Source organism: Acipenser ruthenus, chromosome 10 (assembly GCF_902713425.1).
Source record: "Acipenser ruthenus chromosome 10, fAciRut3.2 maternal haplotype, whole genome shotgun sequence".
NCBI lineage: Eukaryota > Metazoa > Chordata > Actinopteri > Acipenseriformes > Acipenseridae > Acipenser > Acipenser ruthenus.
The window spans coordinates 36,683,381-36,707,915 of NC_081198.1; the positions used below are offsets into that span (position 1 = coordinate 36,683,381).

Below are 24,535 nucleotides of genomic sequence, written 5' to 3' on the forward strand. Positions count from 1 at the left end.
CTTCTTTGTGCTGCATCTGAGATTGATTAATATTGTCTGCTTCCTCTCAGACCGGTTTGTCGATTTTGGAGGTGCTGATTCGTAGACGTGGTGTTGGCAGGATTGCAAGTGAGGAACAAAACAATTATCTACAGGGCGACCGTTTAAAAGTTGTAACTGTTGATTTAAAGCAAAAGCAAAAGATAACCAACATGCTGGACTTTGTAATATTTGCAGTTACTTTCCTAATTATCCTCGTCAGCGCTGTTCTCTATTTATACCCGGTAAGGAAATAAGAGTGACGTATGTTTTTCTACATTCAAAATTGGCATTCTGTACTAGTACTGAAAACTTAAATGTCTGTATTTTGTCCATGCTAAAAACATTATTTAATCTAGTGTAAATAAAACATGCATGTCGTCGAGATTATTTTCATTATGTTATTTCCTGAGAAAATCATTTAGCCTACATGCAGACTGCCAAAATACAACTTTACTACTACGCCCACCAAGTTTATTAAAATGTAGTTGCATATTTAAGCCTCTCTTAAGAAACCTCTGCACCTGGAAGTATTAGTATTGCCACAGCAGCTACAGTTCAGTGTAGTAATGGGCAGTGCTCCCCTTGTTCAGATGTAGTTCAGTGTAGTAATGGGCAGTGCTCCCCTTGTTCAGATGCAGTTCAGTGTAGTGGGCAGTGCTACCCATGTTCAGATGCAGTTCAGTGTAGTGGGCAGTGCTCCCCTTGTTCAGATGCAGTTCAGTGTAGTAATGGGCAGTGCTCCCCTTGTTCAGTGTAGTGGGCTGTGCTCCCCTTGTTCAGATGCAGCTCAGTGTAGTAATGGGCAGTGCTCTCCTTGTTCAGTGTAGTGGGCAGTGCTCCCCATGTTCAGATGCAGTTCAGTGTAGTGGGCAGTGCTCCCCTTGTTCAGATGCAGTTCAGTGTAGTAATGGTCAGTGCTCTCCTTGTTCAGTGTAGTGGGCAGTGCTCCCCATGTTCAGATGCAGTTCAGTGTAGTGGGCAGTGCTCCCCTTGTTCAGATGCAGTTCTGTGTAGTAATGGGCAGTGCTCTCCTTGTTCAGTGTAGTGGGCAGTGCTCCCCATGTTCAGATGCAGTTCAGTGTAGTGGGCAGTGCTCCCCATGTTCAGATGCAGTTCAGTGTAGTGGGCAGTGCTCCCCTTGTTCAGATGCAGTTCAGTGTAGTAATGGGCAGTGCTCTCCTTGTTCAGTGTAGTGGGCAGTGCTCCCCATGTTCAGATGCACTTCAGTGTAGTGGGCAGTGCTCCCCTTGTTCAGATGCAGTTCTGTGTAGTAATGGGCAGTGCTCTCCTTGTTCAGTGTAGTGGGCAGTGCTCTCCTTGTTCAGTGTAGTGGGCAGTGCTCCCCTTGTTCAGTGTAGTGGGCAGTGCTCCCCTTGTTCAGTGTAGTGGGCAGTGCTCTCCTTGTTCAGTGTAGTGGGCAGTGCTCTCCTTGTTCAGTGTAGTGGGCAGTGCTCCCCTTGTTCAGTGTAGTGGCAGTGCTCCCCTTGTTCATATGCAGTTCAGTGTAGTGGGCAGTCCTCCCCTTGTTCAGATGCAGTTCAGTGTAGTGGGCAGTCCTCCCCTTGTTCAGATGCAGTTCTGTGTAGTAATGGGCAGTGCTCCCCTTGTTCAGTGTAGTGGCAGTGCTCCCCTTGTTCAGTGTAGTGGCAGTGCTCCCCTTGTTCATATGCAGTTCAGTGTAGTAATGGGCAGTGCTCCCCATGTTCAGATGACTAACTAGTTATGTTTTTGCAACCCAAATGTACTTCACTTTTAAATGTCGGGTTTTTGCACGGTAGCCCCCCCCCCCCCCCCCAATCGCCTGTTTTTTTTTTTTTTGTGAAAATGATTTAGAACTGCAATATAGCATAGCAAAGGGACACGTGAAAAACAAATATGATGAATTCACTGTCATGTCCCACAAGTACAGTAAAATGAACTCTTATGCAGGGGTATTCAGTATTGTGTTTTTGTTTGTTATATATATTTGTCTTAAATCTCCAATCAGCAGTAGAACAAGGACAGTCACAATAACTGGGGCCAGGGTCAATGGTGGTGTTCAGTTGGCTGAAATTATTTGCAGGTGTGACTGTAGTTAGGAAGGGAGAGAGATGACATCAGTCCAATCAGCCTCTCTCTTTTTTAGGCTTCTAGACAAGCTTCTGGCATTCCTGGAATTACCCCAACAGATGAAAAGTAAGTATGAAATGCATGGGTTATACAGAGATGTGCTAAAACACTAAAATATTGTGGTTTAACTCTCACCTTTATTTTTTTCTTTGCATCTGGCATAGTGCATCCCAGTGTTGTAATTGTTATTCCTCTGAATGGGATTATTTTTTTTTAAAAACACCTCCTTGGCTAGTGTTCCTTTTTAAAATCAATTTACAATTCCAAATCACAATAGTTATTGTGATTGTTCAACTGTTTTCATTTGAAGCCAACTTAATTGACTAACAGTGACTTCAATTTAAGTAATGTGTTGCCACTGTGAGAAGCTCAGTTTAACAGAATACTGCTAATTGCAATTGGATTTGGGAATTTATTTTAAAAAGGAAGTGGAATTGGAATGGAAAAACATGAATTGACCCCAACCCTGCTATTTAACACATCACATATTGTCTAATGACAAACTCAGCTGTGACTCGCAAGATTGATAAAAGGGTTGAAGACAATTTGAAATCCCAATTTCTGCACACCCCTTAGAATGAAGTTGCATTGTGTGCTTCTGTCTGTATAAATCCATCAGTATATCCCTCCACACATCCTGTATATGTAATAGCTGAATTGTGTCACATTTCCTTCCCAATACTTCACTGTGTTAATGCGGCCCTGTATGTGTGTGCAGAGATGGAAACCTCCCGGACATTGTGAACAAAGGCAGTCTTCACGAGTTCTTGGTAAACCTGCATGAGCGATATGGGCCTGCTGCCTCCTTTTGGTTTGGAAGACGTCTGGTGGTCAGTCTTGGCTCAATGGACCTCCTCAAACAGCACATCAACCCCAATAGGACCTGTGAGTCAAATGATGATTAACAGATGACGTGCAGTGCATTATAATGCTGTTATATACGAATGAAAATGCTGTTTTCATTTGTAAACTTTCAAGCACCATATAAATGTGTTTGATGTACACACACACAACATATAGCAAAAATGTTTTAGCCACTGTAATGTATCATTCCACAGTGGTTTTAAAATATGCAGTATTAGTTTATTGATGCAGCAATATCAGCTAATGTTTTAACCAGCTGTTTGTGCTCAAAAGAAAAGGTACGAGACAGAGAGCTCTCCTGATTGACGCTTATCTTTTCTTTTTCTTCACAGCCGATACCTTTGAAATGATGCTGAAGTCATTGCTAGGATACCAATCTGGGCATAGTGGGGATGCAGCAGAAAGTCACATGCGGAAGAAGCTGTATGAGACGGGAGTTAGTAAAGCGATCCAGAGCAACTTCTCTCTCACTCTGAAGGTACAGTGACAGGAAATACTGCCCTGGCAAAACTTGTTCTGCCAGAGCTATCAACACTCAACTCTGCTATACTGCTAGAAAGAAAGGGGTCTAACCAGGTGGTTGTGGATTCAGTCAAAAAATACAGGACCAGATTGATGGGCTAAATCACTAGTCTCATGTTTTTCACATGTGAAGGCCTGGGTTAAAATCCGAATCAGGTCAGTGGTGAAATGAGATTGTTGGTTTCATCTTAGAATTAGTGCCCAATACTGAATGGCATGGGGCGTTTAAGTGAGCTGCACTCACAGAGCAGTGAGGGAAACACAGAATTTCACAGTTTTGTCATCACAGTGGTGTGTTTGGGGAGTGCTGACCTCACCTACTGTATGTATGAAAGTTTGATTAAATAGCACCAAATAGTAGAAACTAATTCTGTCCTCAGCATCTCTGATGCAGAACAGAAAAAAAAAAACATAAACATAATATTTTGATCCTGGTATTTTTCATCCTCACGTGGCTCCACAGACTTTGATTAGCACTAATCTTAGATTACCTAATGTTACTTTAGGCAAGGTATAGTGTTAAATTGGGGTCTGTGACTTAACATTTTCAAAATCCTAATGCTAGGATGAAACAAATAAAATACTACCATCACGTAAATCTAAAAAACGCTAAACGAATAACATTTCATTAATTTGCAAGGCCTTCATACATCTGACATACCAAGATGTGTGCAGAATATTTATTTTTATTTATGTATTTATTGCATTGATATAGCGCTTTTCATACAAAAGTATAGCAAAGCACTGTGCAGTACATAGCAGAAAAAAAAGAACAAACCACAATACATTTGTATAGCATGTCACACATACAACTGCCACAGTCAGACCATTTAAATAACAGCATACACATAGTAATACAAAAGCAGCAATATTAAATTTACATTAATATAATAATAATATAATAATATCTTTATTTTTATATAGCACCGTTCATAGTGGACCACCATCACAAAGCGCTTTACAGAGGTAGGCTGTGAACTGTGCATTATATGCAGAGTCATTTACAATAGGACATTTTATTTAATATCTCTTCCGCAGGATGGAGCATAAGGAGGTTAAGTGACTTGCTCAGGGTCACACAGTGAGTCAGTCAGTGGCAGAGGTGGGTTTTGAACTGGTGACCTTCTGGTTACAAGCCCTGGACTTTAAGCACTGAACTACTCTGCCTCCTCAAAACCCACTAGGATAAAAGTGCGTTTTTAGTCTTCACTTGAAAACTGTAACTGTCCCAGCTTCCCTCACAAACGAAGGCAGAGCATTCCATAATTTAGGGGCTCTACAAGAAAAAGCCCTACCTCCCGTGTCGACCCTAGGAATAACCAGCAGTCCTGCATCCTGTTATCTCAGAGTGTGGGTTGGAAGATACAGGGTCAGTAACTCCTGCAAATAACTAGGTGCTAATCCATTCAGGGCCTTGTAAGTTAACAACAAAATCTTAAAATCAATTCTATACTGCACAGGGAGCCAGTGTAAAGAGGCCAAAACAGGGGTAATATGTTCACTTTTCCTGGTTTTAGTCAGAATTCTAGCGGCGGTATTCTGAACTTGGGACACCAAAAAAAAGTGCATTAAAATAATCAATTCTACATGAAACAAAGGCATGCATTAGTCTCTCGGCATCAGGTACAGAAATAATTGTGCTAAGTTTGTCTATATTTCTCAAATGGTAAAAAGATACTTTAGTAACTTCCCTAATATGAGTCTCAAATGATAGATCAGGATCAAAGATGACCTCCAAACTATTAATTTCTGGTTTAAGTTTTGATGAGAGACTGCAAGGGTTGAGCTCATGTAATCCCACATTTCCTTTTAGTTGCTTCTGTGATCCCACTAGCATAACCTCTGTTTTATTGGAATTCAACATTAGAAAATTCTGTGACATCCAATGCTTGATGCCTGTAAGGCAAGTAGCTAATAACACCCAGGCAGAAGAAATTCCTGGCTTTAGGGACACATATAGCTGGGTATCATCAGCATAGCAATGGAAGTTCACTCCGTGTCTGCGGATAATGTTACCTAACGGCAGCATATATAATGAAAGCAGCAAGGGACCTAGAATGGAGCCCTGTGGAACACCACAGACAACTTCTGATAGTGCTGATTTTACCTCCCCAATAGAGACGAACTGAAACCTATCAGAAAGATATGATTTGAACCAGGATAGGACAAGGCCAGACAGTCCTACTGTGCTTTCACGACAATTCAGTAGGATGGAGTGGTCTACAGTATCAAAGGCAGCACTTAGTTCAAGAAGAATTAATACTGATGGAAAGCCGGAGTCAGAGCTTATCAGCAGATCGTTCACAACTCTGACAATGGCTGTCTCGGTGCTATGTGCAGCACGAAAACCAGACTGAAACTTCTTGAATATACCATTAGAGTTAGACATTTTTGTAATTGAATTGCAATAAATCTCTCTAGAACCTTATCTAAGAATGGTAGGTTGGAGATCAGCCTATAGGTATTGAAGACTTTAGGGTCCAAATTGTGTTTCTTAATCATAGACTTTACCACAGCTACGTTATGTGCTGAGGGAACTGTACTGGAGGAAAGTGAACCATTTATAATTAAGATGTGAGTATTAATAACACCAAGAACATCTTTTAATAGTTTTGAAGGAATAGGATCAAGAGAGCTTGTAGTAGTGCTCATATGTTGAACTAGCCCTGTCAGTTCCTGTAAGGTAATCAAAGAAAAAGCCCCCATAGTAGCCTTAATAGATGTAGTTGGTAAAAGCCTGTGGAATCTCCTTTCTGATGTCTAGTATTTTATTTTTAAAGAAATCTAAGAAGTCATTGCAGCTGTGAGAGGAGCCAGTGTCAAGGGTAGGACTATTGAGGAAGGATTAATTAATCTAACTAGGTTAGCAAAAATAAATCAAGGATTATTTTAGTTTTTTTCAATTAAATTACAATAATATGATGATCTAGCCAACGCTAGTGCCTTCCTATATTTAACCAGGTGGTCCTTCCATGCGATGTAATGAACAGGCAATTTAGATTCCCGCCATCTCCATTCTATTTTACGACCCTCATATTTCATCTTCTAAGTTGTATCATTGAGCCACAGTGAGCTTTTTTTAAAAGACACCCTCCAAGTTTTGATTGGCGCTACAGTATCTAAGACACCAGTTAAGGTGGTGGTGTAGGTATTAACCAGCTCATCTACTGATGAGGACTCGGAGAGTGTTGAAGAACAATTAATTACCCAGGATTTAAATGCATGGTCCACAGTCTTTGTAGATACTGGCAGATTCACCTCAAAAAGAATGGCAAGATGATCAGAAATAGTAAGATCTAGGGTTATGACGTTCTTAACAGCTAAACCATGAGAAATTAGCAGATCTAAAGTATGGCCACGATTATGCGTAGGACCTTTGACATGCAGGATATAATCTAAGGAATACAGTAGCCTCAAAAATTCCAAGGAGTTAGAATCAGAATCAGTCAACATGAAGGATAAAATCACCCAATAAAAGTATCCTATCATAATTGACTGTCAATATAGATTGCAGATCCCAAATTCAGTCAGAAATAGCAGGTTTGACTTAGGTGGTCGATAAATAATTACAATATGAACAGGTAATGGACTGTTTAATGTCAAGATTAAAACTTCAAAAGATGAATAGCCTTCAACAATTTCCTGTTTGATTCTAAGTTCACTACGGAAAACAGTAGCAAGTCCACCTCCTGCCCAGCAGGGCGAGCTTTCTAGAAAAAAGAATAGTTAGGTGGAGAAGCCTCAGTCAGGGAAACATTGTCATTCAGTCCAAGCCATGTTTCAGTTCAAGAGAGAATATCAATGTTGTAATCCTGAATAAAATCACTAATTAATGGAGCCTTATTAGACAGAGACCTGACATTAAATAAACCTAGGCATAAATTGGTCCAATCAAGAGCATGTGATTGAGCAGGGGTAATAGGAATTTGATGAAGGTTACTGTAGCATACACCTCTGTGTTTACTTAGCGGGTAGCAGGAATGGCAGGATACTTTAACCTGAATTTTACATGCCTCTTTAGATTCCCTCCCCTCCTCAGTTCCTAGTTTAAATACCTTGCTAGGTGGTGTTTGATGTCCATGGGTATTATCCAGTTACCCAGGTCCTAAAATGCATGCAGTAGGAGACTCAATTCCTGATTGAGGGGTGGGTTCTGGAAGCAGGCAGGATAAAAGTTCATAAAGCTGCAGCCAATTCATATTAAGTACCAATTGACCACTTTTATGTAGGTCATCTCTGTTTATTGCCCATTATATTGCTGTTATGTAGCCTTCATGAGTGTGGAGATTTAAGGTAAGGGAAGTAGATTAAAATACAGAAAATATATACAAGATGAAAACGACATGGAACTACAGTGTGTAAAAGTAGTAGCAGTTTTAAAATCTGCCTGGAGGAGACAGCATACTGTTGTCTGCTATACAAGGCTTCATTCCTACTTGTCGGCTCCTAATGATGATTCAGTTTCTCACCCAGCTATCACTCAGCCTGTGCTCACCTGCTATTCTGGGGTAATATATTCTCTGTGGTTTCCAATTAGTCTGCTAAGCTTGTGCTGTTCATATCATTTCACAATCCAAGGCAAACACCTGCTGAACCAATCTGGTTATTACACTGCTGCATTGCAGTATATATGCGAACGACATTTATTGACCCCCAAAAAATCAATAATCTTGTTATTGTTGATACTTAATCTGATATTGCTTGTGCAGTATAATCACACAGTTAAAGTGCAAGGCAACAGCATTGTACTCCCATTTCCATTTCAATGCCTATTAGATGTCCTGTTCATTTTGTTCAAATTAAGCTCATACAAAAGCCTGGAGTATCTCAAACTGCTGTATAATTGCTTATATTCCCTTCCCTTCATTGTGTACTGTGTGTAGTCTTCACTTTATAAAATTAGAAGAATGCATGTAAAAATGTTCAAAAATCTGTCATATTTAGTTAGGCCGATTAGTTTCTATAATGTGCATGTGGAGGGAAAAAATATTTTAAGGGTATTTGAAACAGTGAAGATCTAAAAACTTTAAATGCAAAATACAAAGGACATAATGAGGAATATATAATGGCATTTTTTTTTTTTTTGCATAAACAGCGTAATGCCAGAAATAGCCGGTATTGTGTAGTATACTGCTTCCCTCGTTATCTACTCGAGTTGTCTGATTTGTGTTGAAAATCCCCATTTGTGCCTGCCACTGTCAGAGACATTTCATCAGCAAGGCTGTTCCAAGTCAGACCAGTGTTTTCATCTAAATACAGCGCCAGTTCATCCTTTCTGAGAGTGACATTTAAAGGCAACTGCAAATGTGTTGCTGCTTTGAGCAACAGCTTGGTTTCTTCATTCTATGCCTTGTGGTTCTGATGATACTAATACTATGGTAGTATTGTCAGTATTCTGGAAGTGTGCTTTAATAATTGAAATCATTTGCATTGGAGTTGATGATAGCTGAAATATATACTGTTTTGAATGCAAAAGATATACAACAAATGGGAGCTGAGGTTTGGTTTCAGTTGCTGTATGTTTATCATTGAATGTAATCTTTTATTCTCCTGAAACGTGCCTTCAAGAACTATTTAGTGATCAGCAATAAGCTGTTTTGTGTCTTTGGTCTTGTGTTTTCTGGTCTTGCATTTTCTGGTCTTGCGTTCTGTCTGTTGCTCACTTATTTATTTTTCTACTTAACACACACTGTGTCAGAGCACTTGATAAAATCTCATTTGTATTTTGTCCCTCTGTTTGGTCTTGTTTGACTTATTTCCACCAGTACAGTACATTTCCCTGTAATGGGAGCTAATCGCAGTGCTCTGCATTCTAATAATCAACCCAGGTTGGACCCCTCTGTGACTAATCAGGCCATTCATCTAGCAGTTGGACAATGCCGCGTGCTCTCCCTTTCTTTTGCAGCTGGCTGATGAACTGCTGTCCAAGTGGGAATCCTACCCAGCCTCTCAGCACGTGCCCCTCTGTCAGCACCTGCTGGGCCTCGCTATGAAGTCAGCTACCCAGACTGCGATGGGCAGCAGGTTCGAGGACGATCAAGAAGTGATCCAGTTTCGCAAAAACCATGATGCTGTAAGTCTGAAGACATGTCTGTGTGTACGTGTGTTCTATATGTGCATTCGCCTATTTAAGCTTGACTATGTCAGATGAAGTCTGAACTGTTCAGTGCGTATCTGCAAGGTGATTGTTTTATATGGGACACGTGACTCTCAATAACCAAATGGGAAAGTGAAGTCTGTTCTACAGAACCATTGCTTGTGAGCACTTACTATTAGCCATCTGCCAAGTATGTATTGCAGAATACTTATCAGCGATGCCATCTGTGTGACAAATGAAACTGCCATGTATATATTATAGTTATTTCATAATTTCAATAAAAGTTATTATGGTACTACTGAAAAGAAAGTTGGTATTCAATTTAGACAAACATTTCAACAATAAGTCTTTATCAGTGTTATAAAAACATTTGTCTTAAAAGTATTATTACATTTCTTTTTTTAATATAACGTTTTTACTACTAAGTATAATAGAACTACCAGAACAGGTTATCAAATTTCTGGAAAAAAATTCTCATCCATAAAGCAATACAGAAAAACAAAGCTTTGTACTGTGTGTTGCACATCTACCAGTAATAACTGTTGTCTTACTGTTTTTGATCTGCATGAAGCTTCTGAAGAAATTGAACATAGAAAAAACAAGTAATTTGCTTCTGTTTTCAATTATTGCTTTAAAGTCTGTTCCCAACAATGTGTATACAGTTTGTACCTATGGTTATACTGTGCAGAGCCTTTCATTTACTATGTCAATGGAAGTGAACAAAATACAATATGTAATATGTTTCAAGAATATTAGTGGATTGATTATTCAATTCTAAAAAAAAAACAGTGCAGCACTAAAGTGTACTGTAGTTTCCTTTTTTTACAGCCTAGATCACGAATTATAACTAAAGCTGAAAATCACGTTGCTCTTCAAAGCAGGGAGGGAAGTACGACATTTAGGTATTTCAGCCTCCACTGTGAACTGTTAAACACTTGAGCTTGTTACCTGCACTGTTGTTCTGAAGTTATGTGACTAATCAAGCCTGTAGTGAAATCTGGAATGACTCAAATAATTCAGACTTATTATTATCCCTGTCTGGTAGGGCTAAGGCCCTGATTGATTAATTAACTGTCAATTATACTCGGCCACATGGTATAAAAGAGAAGCCAGCCTTTGTTCTGGGGCTCAGCTAGTTTAGAGAAGGACTGAGAGCAGCTACTCGACCACACCCTGCAAATTGTTTTCTTTTTTCAATCATATTTGAGATATTTCTGTATTACGGCACTGGGGTATTTTACCAGAATCATTGATAGCTTAGAATTCAGGTAGATTTCTCTTTACATTCAAAATCCCTGTGCTGTCAGTCTCATCCTTGCTGTCGACTTTCATTAGCATTTCTGTCGGGGCTGCCTGTTGGTTGACTTTCTTTTGTCTCTCTACTGGTAGACAGTAATTCGTCTGTCTCTCACCTGCTCCCAATGGATCTGTTAGAAGCTATAGGAGCTAATTTTATATTGCCTGATTGCCTTAAAAATATCATTGTGTACTAATAAGCAATAATATTGCTCATATTCCCTAATTTTATCCAAAAGACAGAATAATCGTCAACACACAGACCACTTATTAACTAGAAATGCCCGCTACAGCACACACACCTAACAAAGTTATAGCAGTTTATAACAAGAGTATTTTATTGCATTTATTTATTAATTTTTTTAACTTAAAACATCTTAGAATGACATAACCAGACAGTTATTATTATTCCCCTGGAAATTCACTGGCCCTCTATTATTATTATTATTATTATTATTATTATTATTATTATTATTATTATTATTATTAATAATAATAATAATAATAATAATAATAATAATAATAATAATAATAATAATAATAATATTTTGACTGGGAAAGTTATGAGGTACAGTATACTCCCAGTTCAGGTGCGGTTACTCTTAAGCCTAATAGTAAACCTTTTTCATTGCAGATTTGGTCAGAGATTGGGAAGGGCTTTTTGGATGGATCCCTTGAGAAAAGCTCTACCAGGAAAAAGCACTACGAGGATGGTAGGTTAAAGCTTTGTAAACTGCAGAGAAGCTTTTGGGATTCACAGCACTCCAGTAAAGGGTTCTAACACAAAGTTATTATGGATGTTTTTCTCAGCACTCACAGAAATGGAATCAGTGCTGAAGAAAGTTGCGAAAGAACGGCGAGGCAAGAGCTTCAGCCAGCATGCATTCATGGATACGTTACTTCAGGGAAATCTGAGCGAGAAACAGGTACAAATCTTCTTTAAATATAGATTCATATGCTTGGTGCTTGCTTTTTTTACTGGATTTAATACTATCAGCACAATAGCATTGCCCTGAGAACAGGTATAAAACAGTGTTCTGAGTGGATGGGTTGCAGTGTTTTACACAAACTTTTCACATGTGTTTGGTGCAGTATGACATTTCTCTAGGCTCTTTACTGAATATTCAGCATTCTTTGAAACATCACTGATGGTTCATGGAGTATCCAATAAGGAAAAGCCATAGTGCCAAGCCACAGGAGAAATCTCACACCAAGCTTCCACAGCTGCAGTAACACTAAAGGCTGAAGAGAACACAGGTGGCTGTGATTGGAACTAGAAAAACAATAATGCCCACAGCCTAGGAAGCAGATGGTTCAACCATAATTGTGCCAGTTGGGAAGATGTATAGTTTTGAAACTACTTCTGTGTAAGATTTCAGTTCAAGTTTTTCTTTTTGTAGTTAAGGATCAGCTGCAAGTTTGGTGGACCCTGTCAGGGGTTGAAATTGCAGAGAAAATCCTTCCAATTTTAAGGATACTGTTAATAAATTAATCCGATCTCAGCTGAATGCAGTGCTATTCACCATGAAAGCCTCATACTTGATTGTGGAAGAGCCGCAAGTCATGGAAAAGGTGTACAGTAACAGTTGTTTTTAAAGTAATATTATTTTAGATACTTCTGTGCCCTATTGATTGGGCAAATACAGTGAATATCACTCTATTCAAGGATGATACTAAATTAATGTATTATGTCTACGTCCTCTCAAGCCATTCCCTGTCCTATCATGCACGCACACATACTGTGTTGTTGCAGTAGCGTTGGGAGCCCCCTGGAGAAAATGAAGCCCATGTGAACTTGGGATAGAGCCCAGTCCCGACACTGTGAACATACAGTACTAGCCTCCCATAGGTTAGGACAAAATCAGGCCAATTATAAACAAAGGCATTTGACATTTGCAGCAGAAACTATTAGGTAGAAACACCTTGAAAAACAGTCCTTCATAATGCATTTCATTCTGTACAAACCTGTTTGATTACAATAAAAGACTCAAAAGGACTTTTAAAAAGTGCTTTATTCTGGGAGTTTGTGGAAGCACCATCATCTTTACTGTGCTTTGACTGGCAGGTTGACCTATAGGAGTAGGGAAGAACTTCCTCTATGATTCCCCATTGGAAGCGAGGTCCTGCTTCATACTCATAATCTAGTAATCTATAGCCCACCTATGAGACTACAGGTGAAAAAAAAGCAAAACCAAATTGATATATTCAAAGGAAATGTAGATTGATGGCTTTTTTTTGTTTCAAAATGTCACTTTTTTATCTGCAAGGATCTGATTGAGGGTTCAAATGCATTTTAAAAACCTTCATGAATTTATTTTTTATTATACCAAATTAAATAAGTATGTAGTTGAAGGCCAAGCTTTATCTTCATAAGATGTTGAAAAGAATAAAAAGACCTTTATCTTGTTATCCACATTTCTGACAGAACTCAGGGTGCTTGTTCAAGACAGAAAAGGTAGTGGACTAAGTTGGCGGTCAGCTATATTAATTGTATTTCCGCACAGTAGGAGCTTTTAAATATAGCCACTGCAGATCTGCTGTTAGTCTCAAACTTGTCGGTTTTAACAAAAGGGTTCTTCAGTATTCCTCCCACCTTTTAAGGAGTCCCATTCAAGGTAAATCCATCTCGGTATCTTCATTTTTACTCTTAAAACTTGAGATGTACAAGATAAATGACATTTTACGGTTTTGTTTTTAAAGTATGACGTTGTGATGTGTCAGTTCTGGTTGTGTTTTTTAATTAATCCATTCTTTCCTCAAATGTGTGTTACATGTTGCAGATATCTGTCTTGTAGAAAGCTTCCTGTTTTGGCTAGCATTCTGTGTCCATAGCATTACTGACTGACTGAACGCCAATCAACTATGGCATTATGACCCTTCCCTGACCTTTCCCCTGGAGCTATCTCCCTCACAATCTGTGTCTAGCGTACCAAACCCCAGCTCCCTAGAAGGAGAAGAACGCTGACATAAATATATTCTCTGGCCCTTGATGGTGAAGACCAAAATAAAAAAATCATATTGTATTTCTAAAGGAGGCACGGAGAGTTGGGGTGGGTTGAACCTATTGCGCTATAAGGTCTGTTAGATTTAGCATCGTCCCTGCTTGATTGCTTTCACCTGTTATGAACAGAAGATGGCTGTCATAGTTAATCCACTTGATGAAAAGTGGTGTGGCGTCGCTATGTGTTTTCAAAATATCATGTACCTGTACCTTAAGTGGATCTCCCCAGGTTTTACTCTTGTGCTCTCCCAGTCAGCCCATCCATAGACACCTTTGGTGAGTCTCGCTCCCCAGTGCTTCAAACCCCCAGCTCTTCTCAGGCCTTGATTATGGATGGAACAGTTTTCCATGTCTTTCAATATTATGATTTCTGTCAACATTTGTTTGTAAATCCAAAGTGGAACGAATGGTACAGCTGCAGAATTAAGTATTATTATTATTTATTTCTTAGCAGATGCCTTATCCAGGGCGACTTACAATTGTTACAAGATATCACATTATACATTATTTCACATTATACAGATATCACATTATTTTTCACATACAATTACCCATTTATACAGTTGGGTTTTTACTGGAGCAATCTAGGTAAAGTACCTTGCTCAAGGGTACAGCAGCAGTGTGCCCCACCGGGGATTGAACCAACGACCCTCCGGTCAAGAGTCCAGAGCCCTAACCACTACTCCACACTGCTGCCCCTAGTATGGGTGTATGGATGTGACCCCAAGATCATTTGAAGTGGTTAGAGCTAAAGTGTACAAAAGGTCATCAAAGTGACAGCTGATGGTATGGGGGGTGGGGGGGTGATGTTAAGAAACATCACAATCGGGGTTCAGGGGAAAACAAGCAAAAAATGAATGAAAAATATATACTAATGTTTTGCATAATTTCTGGCTTAGGTGTTGGAGGACAGTATGATTTTCTCCCTGGCTGGCTGTGTGATAGCTGCCAATTGTGAGTATACTGTTTTACTGTTCTTTTTTTAAATGTTTTTTTAATTTAGTAATCACCAATTATTTTATTATTTTCTCCCAATTTGGCATATCTAATTATTTTTTTAGGCTCTGCTCACCGCTACCACCCCCGCACTGACTCGGGAGTGGCAAATACGAGCACACGCTGTCCTCCCAAGTGTGTGCCGTCAGCCGACGGCTTTTTTTTTTTCACACTGCAGACTCACCATGCAGCCACCTCAGAGCTACAGCGTCGGAGGACAACGCAGCTCTGGGCAGCTTACAGGCAAACCCGCAGGCGCCCGACCAGACTACAGGGGTCGCTGGTGCTTGGTGAGCCTAGGACACCCTGGCCGACCTGTTGAACATCTGTTACCACAGATGTTATTTCACACAATTTAAAAACCCCCATCTTAAAATTCAAGTCACATATCAAACCAAAAACTTCCATTCCGCAACATACTTAGATTTTTTTTGTTTTTTGTAGAAAGAGATTTTGATGTTAAGAAATCATGCATCAAGCTGTCAGAACAAACAACACGGTGTAATGCAGTGACAACACAATACGAAAATTTAAAAAAGCACAACTTAACTACATTTAATTGTAAATACAGGTGTCGTTGATCCAGGCAGATCAGTAGACCTCTTAGTTTCCTATAAGTTTTACCTTAAGCCAGACAAGCAAACAAAAAAGCACAAAATCTGAATGTCTGGAGAACAGAAGTACAGCTGACTATCGTGAGTCTAATGAAGCAATCCGGTCTCCCAAGAATAAGATCGTTAATTGGTTTGCATTTATTCAATGGCCATTTCAGATTAGACATCAGGTTGCCTTGTCAGGCAGCGAGAGAGCTAGCTCAAGTGCCTCCTTGCCAAAACCACTCTCCAGTTCTTACCAATGCCCTTTCCTCTTCATTTGCCAGTGTGCAGCTGGGCAGTTTATTTCCTGTCAACTTCAGAAGACGTGCAAGAGAAGCTGTACAGAGAGTTCAGCCAGGTGCTCGGAAAGAGTCCCATTTCTCTTGACAAGATAGAACAATTAAAGTAAGTTACCCAGTTCTACTATTCATATTGTAATGAATGCTGAAGAGTAGGCTGCTACAACCTTTATTGTTATTATACTCATTGTTTAGTAATTGTTAATTTAGCTGTCTAACCGTGTTTTAATTTGTCCTGTGAAATCACGCTTTCCTCCTCTATGAGGATGTGTTGTTTTAATCCTCTGTTTATCTGAATACATCGCTCTGAGCTTTTCTTATGAAATTCTGCATTTAGAATATGGAAGTGTTTAATTTCATATGAAGTCATGCACTGCTTGCTATAATTCCTTGACAGTTTGTGTTTCATGCCAGCTAGTGAAACAAGGAAGGAAAGAATGCATGAAATCCCCAGCTGTTGTGCAAGCTGCATCAGTCTCAAATGAGAACTGGTATTTTCTTGAATGTAGGTAGTTTTGTGCTCCCGCAAACACTCTCTTACTCAAGTAATATGCCAAAATATAGCTAGATAACTCTGATGGGGTCCCCGCAGGCTGAGTTAGACAGTCGGGGGAGCACAGGTTTGCATCCCGACTGTGCCATTTTGTTGCTGTCTGCTGGGGATTCCACAGGGAGCATTGGCACTGGCAGTTATCTTTTTGCTGGAAAAGTTAGAAAGCATGAAAATCTAAGCAGGAACATCAAAAGAGAATCGTACAGAACACACATATTTGGTAAGTGTAGATGATATGAAATATCCCTTTAAGGTGTGATGGGCAATGCCGCTGTCTTGAACTGCAGGTACTGCCGACAGGTCCTCAATGAGACAGTGCGGACTGCTAAGCTCACCCCAGTGGCAGCTCGTCTTCAGGAGCTAGAAGGCAAAGTGGACAAGCACGTAATTCCTAAAGAGGTACTTAAAGCATATTTGTTTTGCTAATTCATTTAGTGGTGTACTTGGGGAAGGCATCACACTTTCTAGTAGGTTATCACTTTTTTTTATCACCGAACACAGGATTTTCATGTTCGGATATTCGCTCATAATTTAAATATTTGTTTGGATATTCATTCATTTTCAAAAAGTAATAAAACCCATTATATTTCCCAGAACACAGGCAAAGACAGCAGTGGCAGGTGGGCGTGGCCCCTGTGTGTGCCTTTATTTTACAGCGAGACATTACAATATGTAACATGCTAAAGTAGAAACATTTACCCAGTGAATTAACTACAAAACAAAGGATGCCAAATAGCCGTTCAAGTTAAACGTTGTTTTGTTTATTCCCGATAAATAGTACATAAAGTTGAAACCGCATTTTATTATTTATTTTTTTTTCCATTCCTTGCCATTGACGTTTCTTCGCAGTAAACAGTGGCCATAGACACATTTTCATAAAGGTTTACTTCTGCCTTTTTGTAGCTGAACAAGCAAACGAAAACTTAAATTTTACTTTAAACACTTCAAATAAAACAAACATGGAAATGGCATTGTAAAATGAAGGGGGAAAAAAAGTCACCGTTTTGGTTCTCGTTTATTACATTCCACAAGTCTCAACAAAAAATATATAATATAGAAAAATCACTACACAACATTTCCAGCAAGGTGGGCACTGTTTAAGCAAGGCATTTCAGAATGATGTGCTTGTTTTTTTCGTCCTATGAGATTCTTACTTGCTCTAAAGCGCCACCATGTATTTTTGACTCGGATGGCTTTCCATAGAGATCAGTATGCATGCGCATGCATAAACTGGTTTGTTTACTTTTTGCTGTCTAAAACTTACAAAAAATATAGGCTCAAGAGCTGCTGTGTTGATCCCTTTTTTAAAAATATATTTATTAATCTCAAATATTTTTTTCATTTGCCATTTCTGAAACTGTCGCGCAACTCCTGGTGAGGTGGTAAATAAGTGCAAGGTATTTTTTTTTAATTTCTAGCGAATACAAACATCTAATTTTTGTATCTGAATACATGTCAAAAAATATTCATTCATATATTCAGATATTTGTCCCAGCACTACCCAAATGTGACCATTGGTTAAAAAGAAACTTACTAGATGATAAAAGCTCCATGATCCTTTGATTTGGATGTGGACTAGGCTTGGGGAGCATCCAAACTCTACATGCTAGGAGAGTTGCAGGCAATGACCATTGTCCAAAAGGATCCACAAAAGTGATGTGTGTTTTAAAAATGTGAAAGTTTTTTGGGTGGTTTTCTTTTTACATTTTATGGCAAATTATTTGCGCATATTGAAAAAAAAGTTAGATTCGTTATGAAGTATATCTTGATGATAAGACTAAAAATGTGAAGTGGTATTAACTAAAATGATATACTGTATATATAGATACATTCATATGACTGTTTTCATATGAATGTATTTTCAGTGGGTAAAAAATGCAACATTACCTCGAAGTCATAAGTAATGTCAATAAATACTGTACAGTCTTTAATGGTAATAGGGTAGGTGTTAAAAAAAGAGCCTTCCATTTTAACTGCAATGTTACTTTGACTACTGTACAACCACGTGTGTGCTCTACAAGGTTCTTTATCATCTCAGAGCATTTTTTTCGAGGTATCACAGTGACTCTGCTAATTAATTACGATGGTTCCAGTTGGATTTGTAGTTGGACTGGGGTGTTTATGCTTCAACTTGTGTAGCTTTGAATTTTTCTTATTCTTACTATAATTGGCTGCAAAGACAAAAGGGCTAGCCAGAGATTGGATAATGTTTGTTGAGTTGTTTTTTCTTGTGTACAGTTTCCTAGTAATTGAAGACATTGTGTTCTGGAAGTTTTAGGGGCAGCAAAATTGCTATGCTTATTTTTACACATTAAATTTAAATTTAGTACGACTTTTGGATTTTTAATGTGTAAACATGGTAGGTAAGCAGCTTATCTGGACCGCTGTTTGGAATAACTGAGAGATGGTTCTAGCAAAATCACCTTCAGATAACAATATGATGTCACAGAAACCTTCCCTTTTTGCATGTGATCTTTTGGTCATGCTTTGTATAAAGAACTGTGCTTTAGAGGAGAAGCAGCTCTGTGGGTACAGCTGCAAGAATGATTATAGTGAGGCTGTCACTCTATTGATTTGCATTAGATTTAATGGGTTAACTTGATTGAGTCTTGTTTCTTCAAACCCACAGAACAGCTGTCTGTAAACTGCTCTAGAGTGAATATTTTGTCTATTTGTCACCCTAGGGGAATATTTCAACTTGAATTAGTTCTATTCAGTGAGTTGTAAATTAAATTATACAGGAGCTCAGTTTGTTGATCTGGGGGTAAGTTAGTTAATATTACTTTTTTAATTGCTGCTGCTTGCTTTGAGTTTGTTCTGTAGTATCGATCCCAAGGTCATCGTGAACCCTTAACATTTTGGTTTAAATTAGGTTCTAAACTACTGTGTCATTAAAATTCTGCATTCCTTTTTATTCTGCAAAATGTATTTGGGAAAACATTTGAATGCTGTTGATTCTTTTTCAGACGCTGGTCATATATGCCCTTGGTGTGGTTCTTCAGGACAGCACAGCATGGCCCTTACCGTACAGGTTTGTGAGATGCAATACTTAGTTTTCTAACTTTATTATGCAAATTATGTGTACAAGCAAATTTGAAAAATAACCAAAACAAATCAGACTTCAGAATATTATCTTTCTACATGCTTAAACAGGATTACTTTATCACCTGTTCCACACCTTTTCATTTCATTTGTATCTGAAAATGTATCTAATTTATCCCCCCTCCAATGGCTTTTTTATTTATTTTTTTATTATAGTAGTGCGACACTCTCAATCTAGATTGAAACTCTACAGGTAGCAGTGCAATACAACTGAATTCAAGCTAAAGCACTAACTGTGAAACACCAGGAGCCAACCCCCCGTAATGTCCTAACCCTCTAGATAAGAAGATGGACTATTATCAATCATCTTTAATTTAGAACTTGTGCTGTGATGATGAGCTGTAATAGAATGTCAGTGACTCAAGCACTTTGATTAGCTGCGAGGAACTCCATGTACTCTTCTTTGGCAAAAATGTCAGTGGAGGTCGGTAAGGGGTTTAAAAAGAACTTTAAGTTGTTGTGACACATCAGAACTTCTGTGCAAGGTCCCAGTTTTCTAAAACTCAGAGCTCAATTGCACAGGCTAGCTGCTGATTCAACCTTCAGGGCACTCTGTATCAGCTCCAACCCTCAGAGTGAGAGCCGTGCTGGCTCAGGGTGGCTTTGTGAAGTGCATGTCCTGTCTAACCTTGTTCACAATTGAAGAGAAGCACATTGGCGTCTCTTGTTATCACTGACATTCTGATTGGTTCCTTATCTCTGCTTTGCAGGTTTGATCCAGACAGATTTAATGAAGAATCTGCCAGGAGAAATCTGTCACTGCTCGGGGTCTCAGGAAGCCAGGAGTGTCCTGAGCTGAGGTAAAGGCAGCTTCGTATCACCTGCAGATACCAGCCCAGCATGGGTCGATTCTGAGCTTTGTATGGCATGATCTGTTAAATGTGCTGAAGAAGGAGACTAGATTAGTTTAAAGTGCTAGTGAAAAAAAAAACACTAGGAGGAATTCGGTAGGAATGAGAAAGCTGTGCTATTAATAAAAGTGGCTACAGTGTGGGTCATGAATATTGCATTAGATTTTCAGCCATTTGTGTGTATCTACATTTCCAGGAGATCAAACAAACCCAATAGCAGCAGAAGCATCATTAGTATATATTAGTTACCTGCATTATAGGAGTACCAGTAATTTACCTGTGGAAATAAAAGACTCAAATATTAAAATAGATGAAAGTAATTGAAACGCAGAGACAGCATCTCACGCTGCTACTGATGCCTGCCTATAAATATAAGATGTAAGCAAACCTGTTGTCAAGGATGGTCAAGGAGTGGGACATCTCTTCTGCCTTTTCCAATAATTAGTTCCCTTTTAAAATCGCAGTTGACCACTGGAAATATCAGCATGATTTCTGCAGGCATAGTTTCAAAAGCCAAGCTTATGAGAAGTGTTTTATAGTGATACTGGTGTAGTTATTATAAAAGCGTTCAGAAGAACACTGCTCCCTTGAGTAACTGGAGTTAGTTTATGCCCCCTGCAGGGGTAATTTCTGAAAGTATTTTTTTTGGAACTGCTACATTTTGACATTGCAGATAGAAGTGTCATCATTTCATGCATGTCTATCTCCCATCATTGCCTACCTCGATTGAGCATGAGTTTTTTTTTTTTTTTTTTAATATAAAGACTATGTATCATTGTCTTCTCAGCAGCTACTCTTATCTGTCACATAACAGCAGCCTGCAGCAGGCTTCATTTAAACTGCATTAGAGGGAGCATGCTCATAAAAGCAATTTGGTGGCCGTGTAACCATGGTAGCAAAATCATGTAAATAGGATACCTGAAAAAGTGAAAATAAAAGCAAAGTGAGCTGCGAAAGTCAGTGAGAGAAATCCAACGACTGTGATCCTGAATGAATTTATGAAAGTATCCTCTGCTCTCTTTGAAGCTGCGGTGAAACATCTTGTCATGATGATGTGCTAACAAAAACCTTATTTGCCATCTGAGTTCAGTTCATTAACTGTGTTAAAATCGAAGAAAGAAAATCAAACCCAACAGTTGTACAACACTAAGTAAGGACAGGAGTTGAGAAGAAAATGTTGAAGAGCAGGAAATAAAATGTTTACCATGCCCTTGGTTCATTACAGAGACTCAATTTATAGGTGTAAGAAAAAAAAAAAAAATGTTGTTACCTCTTTCTAAATTTGTCCTGCAGCTCACTGTGTTTCTGGTAACCACATGGTTTCCAATGTACCACAGAAAGTAAAGATAATGTGGAAAGTAAATCAATGTGGAAAATAAATACCCTATTCACACTACCTAAAAAATTCCATTAATCCATTCACAATCCTTTTTTCAAAACATGACGATTGTGCATTATTTAGGTAGCGTGAATGAGGTAAACAAAAAGATCAACAACAAAACCAATACTTGTGTGAAGATTGATGTACTTTAGAAGATGAATGATTTGTATAGCCTTGATTTATTATTCCTCCTTTAATGATCTAAATGGCAGTATTGCAGTATTTGGATCCTGTGGTGGTCGGCTGAATCAGTCCCGTTTCTGGAACGGTTCCTCTGTCTTCTCTTCTCAGGTTTGCCTACACTGTGGCCACAGTCCTGCTCAGCTCCCTTGTGAGGAAACTGAAGCTCCACCACGTCCAGAACCAAGCTGTGGAGACCAAATATGAGCTTGTCTCGTCACCCAAGGAGGAAACATGGGTAACAGTGAGCAAGAGGACCTAGAGTCTGTACAAGCTGACCAACGGGGAGCTATGACAGTGCAGAGGAGATCTCTTTGTGATGCCGGTCTGATTCGAAGGGCTCCTTTGTGGAACACTGTTGGGGTCTATTCTAATGATCTAAACAGTGGCTAATATTAATACCGCCACCCTAAAATTCTCCCTGTACTGTATTTATTGTATGTACTGCAATAATGTTTATAAGCGTGGTGGGGGGGGGGGGGGGGGCATTAGAAAGATTCATGAAGAGTTAAAGAGTGGCAGTTATTTATATTTGCCATGGTTTAGATCACTAAATTATACCCTGGTGTGTTAGTGACAAAGAAGCATGTCTATGAACAGATTTCAAAGAGTGAGATTAAACCCTGCCAGGTATTTAAAATGTACCCTTTCATTCCATTTGACTGATGGATTTCAATATATATTTTTTACCTAATTAATTAAACTATTAGTATGGTGTTACCCACTTTAAAATCATGGACCATCATTACTGAAAGTAAAATAATAAAAATAATGTTTTCTTTTGCATGTGTTAAAAATGAACATTTTACTTTTGTATTTTTTTTTTTTTTTAATTTTAAAGCATAAAATACCGTTTTACTTGCCTGTAGTAGTGTTGGCTATTTAAATATACATAGCAGTTCCAGGTTCTACTGTGAGCTTAATTAGCCCCATTCCAGAGCTTATTAAGACATTGAAAGGAAAAGCTGTAATGAGCTTGATTTTTACCACTTTGTCCAATGGAACTAACACAGAATCATCACCCTCAAGGTAAAACATTCTTCCAGAGCGAACTTCTAAAAAAAATAAAAAAATTAAAAAAAATGGTCAATCCAAGAAAGATTTATTTAAAAAACTCCTGTGATTTTAAAATGTTGAGTATTTGTGAACAATAGGCTTGGTAAACCCCCACTCTATTGTAAGTGGCTTGCTAAAGAACTTCCTGCAGGCCTGCTAGCAGCCCCCACTATCCAGAAATAATTTCAATGCACTTGACTGCTACCACTCTGAACATTTGTGTAAATGACTCCCTTCCTTTCTTTGGGGGATCTTGTCTCCATGGGAAGCAGTGGAGTGGTAGTTGTAGTCTATTAGAGGCTTAAGCAAAATAATCACTTTAGTGTGTTCCTATATATCCCACTGGCCTTCCTGGTCAGTCCTGTCAATCAAAGCACCAAAAGCATGTGGAGACCACATGTTTTAAAAGACCAATTGCCTTCAGTGTGACAGAATAATTCAGTAGGGCTTTGCATTAATATAAACCATGTGTCTTGCCTGTAGAAAGAAAGTGCATTGGAGTAGTGAAAGAAATGGACCAATCCCATTTATTGTATATGATTCTGTGTTGTTGAATATCAGATAGCGGAATATTCTGTTTGACTGCAGTGTGGTTTCGCCCAATTGTACACAGTTATGCAGCTATCCATTGCAGCATTTAGTTGTAAACCCCACAACAGAAAAGGATGTGCACCATTGGACATTTACTACAGCAGACTACTTATTAAAGTCTGTAATTATATTTTTGTTAAACTATGTTGCATGCCTTAAAATCCATGTGTACAAATACTGTAAAAGAATAAAATCTTGAACCTGGTTTTGGCACTTTTGAATACTTTAGCTGAGTCCAAATTTCTGGTAAAACTACTAATTGTCAGCGAACATGATATTACTATATCTACCAAAAAGGGCCAAGTTGCAAAACAAAGCACCAAACCCTTAAAGATATGGTATTGGTTGACCAACATATTGGCAATATTTGTAGGTGACATCAACAAACTGAAACTTAGTTACCATTTTTAACTATGTTCATTACTATTAATTCTTTTATAAAAATTTAGTTGTTGCCAATGACTTATTTTATTTTATTATTTTCTCCCAATTTAGAATGGCTATATAATTTTTAGGCTCAGCTCACCGCAATCCCCCCCCCCCCCCCCCCCCCCCCCCCGCCCCGACTCGGGAGGGTGAAGACGAACAAATGCTGTCCTCTGAAGCGTGTGCCGTCAGCCGACTGCTTTTTTTCACACTGCTGACTAACCACGCAGCCACCCAAGAGCTACAGCATCGGATGACAATGCAGCTCTCGGGCAGCTTACTGGCAAGCCCGCAGGTGCCTGGCCAGACTACAGGGGTCGCTGGTGCGCGGTGAGCCGAGGACACCCTGGCCGACCTAAGGCTCCCTCCCACCGGGCGACGCTCGGCCAATTGTGTGCCGCCCCCTGGGAGCTCCCGTCCACGGTCGGCTGTGGAATAGCCCAGACTCGAACCGGCGACGTCCAGGCTATAGAGCGCATCCTGCACTCCACGCGGAGTGCCTTTACCAGATGCGCCACTCGGGAGCCCCCTTATTATTGTGCTTTTTGCTTGTAAACTGTTTTCCAAGGGGACAAGGACAGTCTTGTAAGCTAA

The 24,535-nt window shown here is 39.1% G+C and overlaps 1 protein-coding gene across 2 annotated transcripts; it reads left to right on the top strand.

Annotated features, from left to right (window-relative positions):
* Positions 1 to 23,720, top strand: LOC117403053 (cytochrome P450 20A1-like). Of its 2 annotated transcripts, none has more exons than XM_034004926.3 (13): positions 1 to 263; positions 2,147 to 2,196; positions 2,849 to 3,015; positions 3,327 to 3,472; positions 9,422 to 9,589; positions 11,544 to 11,622; positions 11,720 to 11,835; positions 14,810 to 14,864; positions 15,787 to 15,907; positions 16,642 to 16,753; positions 19,321 to 19,385; positions 20,167 to 20,256; positions 21,980 to 23,720. In XM_034004926.3, exons 1-13 carry the CDS (start codon positions 192 to 194, stop codon positions 22,128 to 22,130), a joined length of 1,392 nt encoding a protein of 463 aa, XP_033860817.2. In that variant the 5' UTR covers positions 1 to 191; the 3' UTR covers positions 22,131 to 23,720. The 2 variants fall into 2 exon arrangements, with proteins under 2 accessions (XP_033860817.2, XP_058888120.1); XM_059032137.1 differs by having other exon boundaries at positions 2 to 108.
* The last annotated feature ends 815 nt before the right edge of the window (positions 23,721 to 24,535 follow it).

What these genes read in the sequence shown, in the direction of transcription:
- LOC117403053 (XM_034004926.3), top strand. Translation starts at nt 192, where the DNA reads ATGCTGGACTTTGTAATATTTGCAGTTACTTTCCTAATTATCCTCGTC. An exon ending in CATCAACCCCAATAGGACCT is followed by an intron (nt 3,016 to 3,326) that starts GTGAGTCAAATG and finishes TTTTCTTCACAG; the next exon opens with CCGATACCTTTGAAATGATG. An exon ending in TTCGCAAAAACCATGATGCT is followed by an intron (nt 9,590 to 11,543) that starts GTAAGTCTGAAG and finishes TTTTCATTGCAG; the next exon opens with ATTTGGTCAGAGATTGGGAA.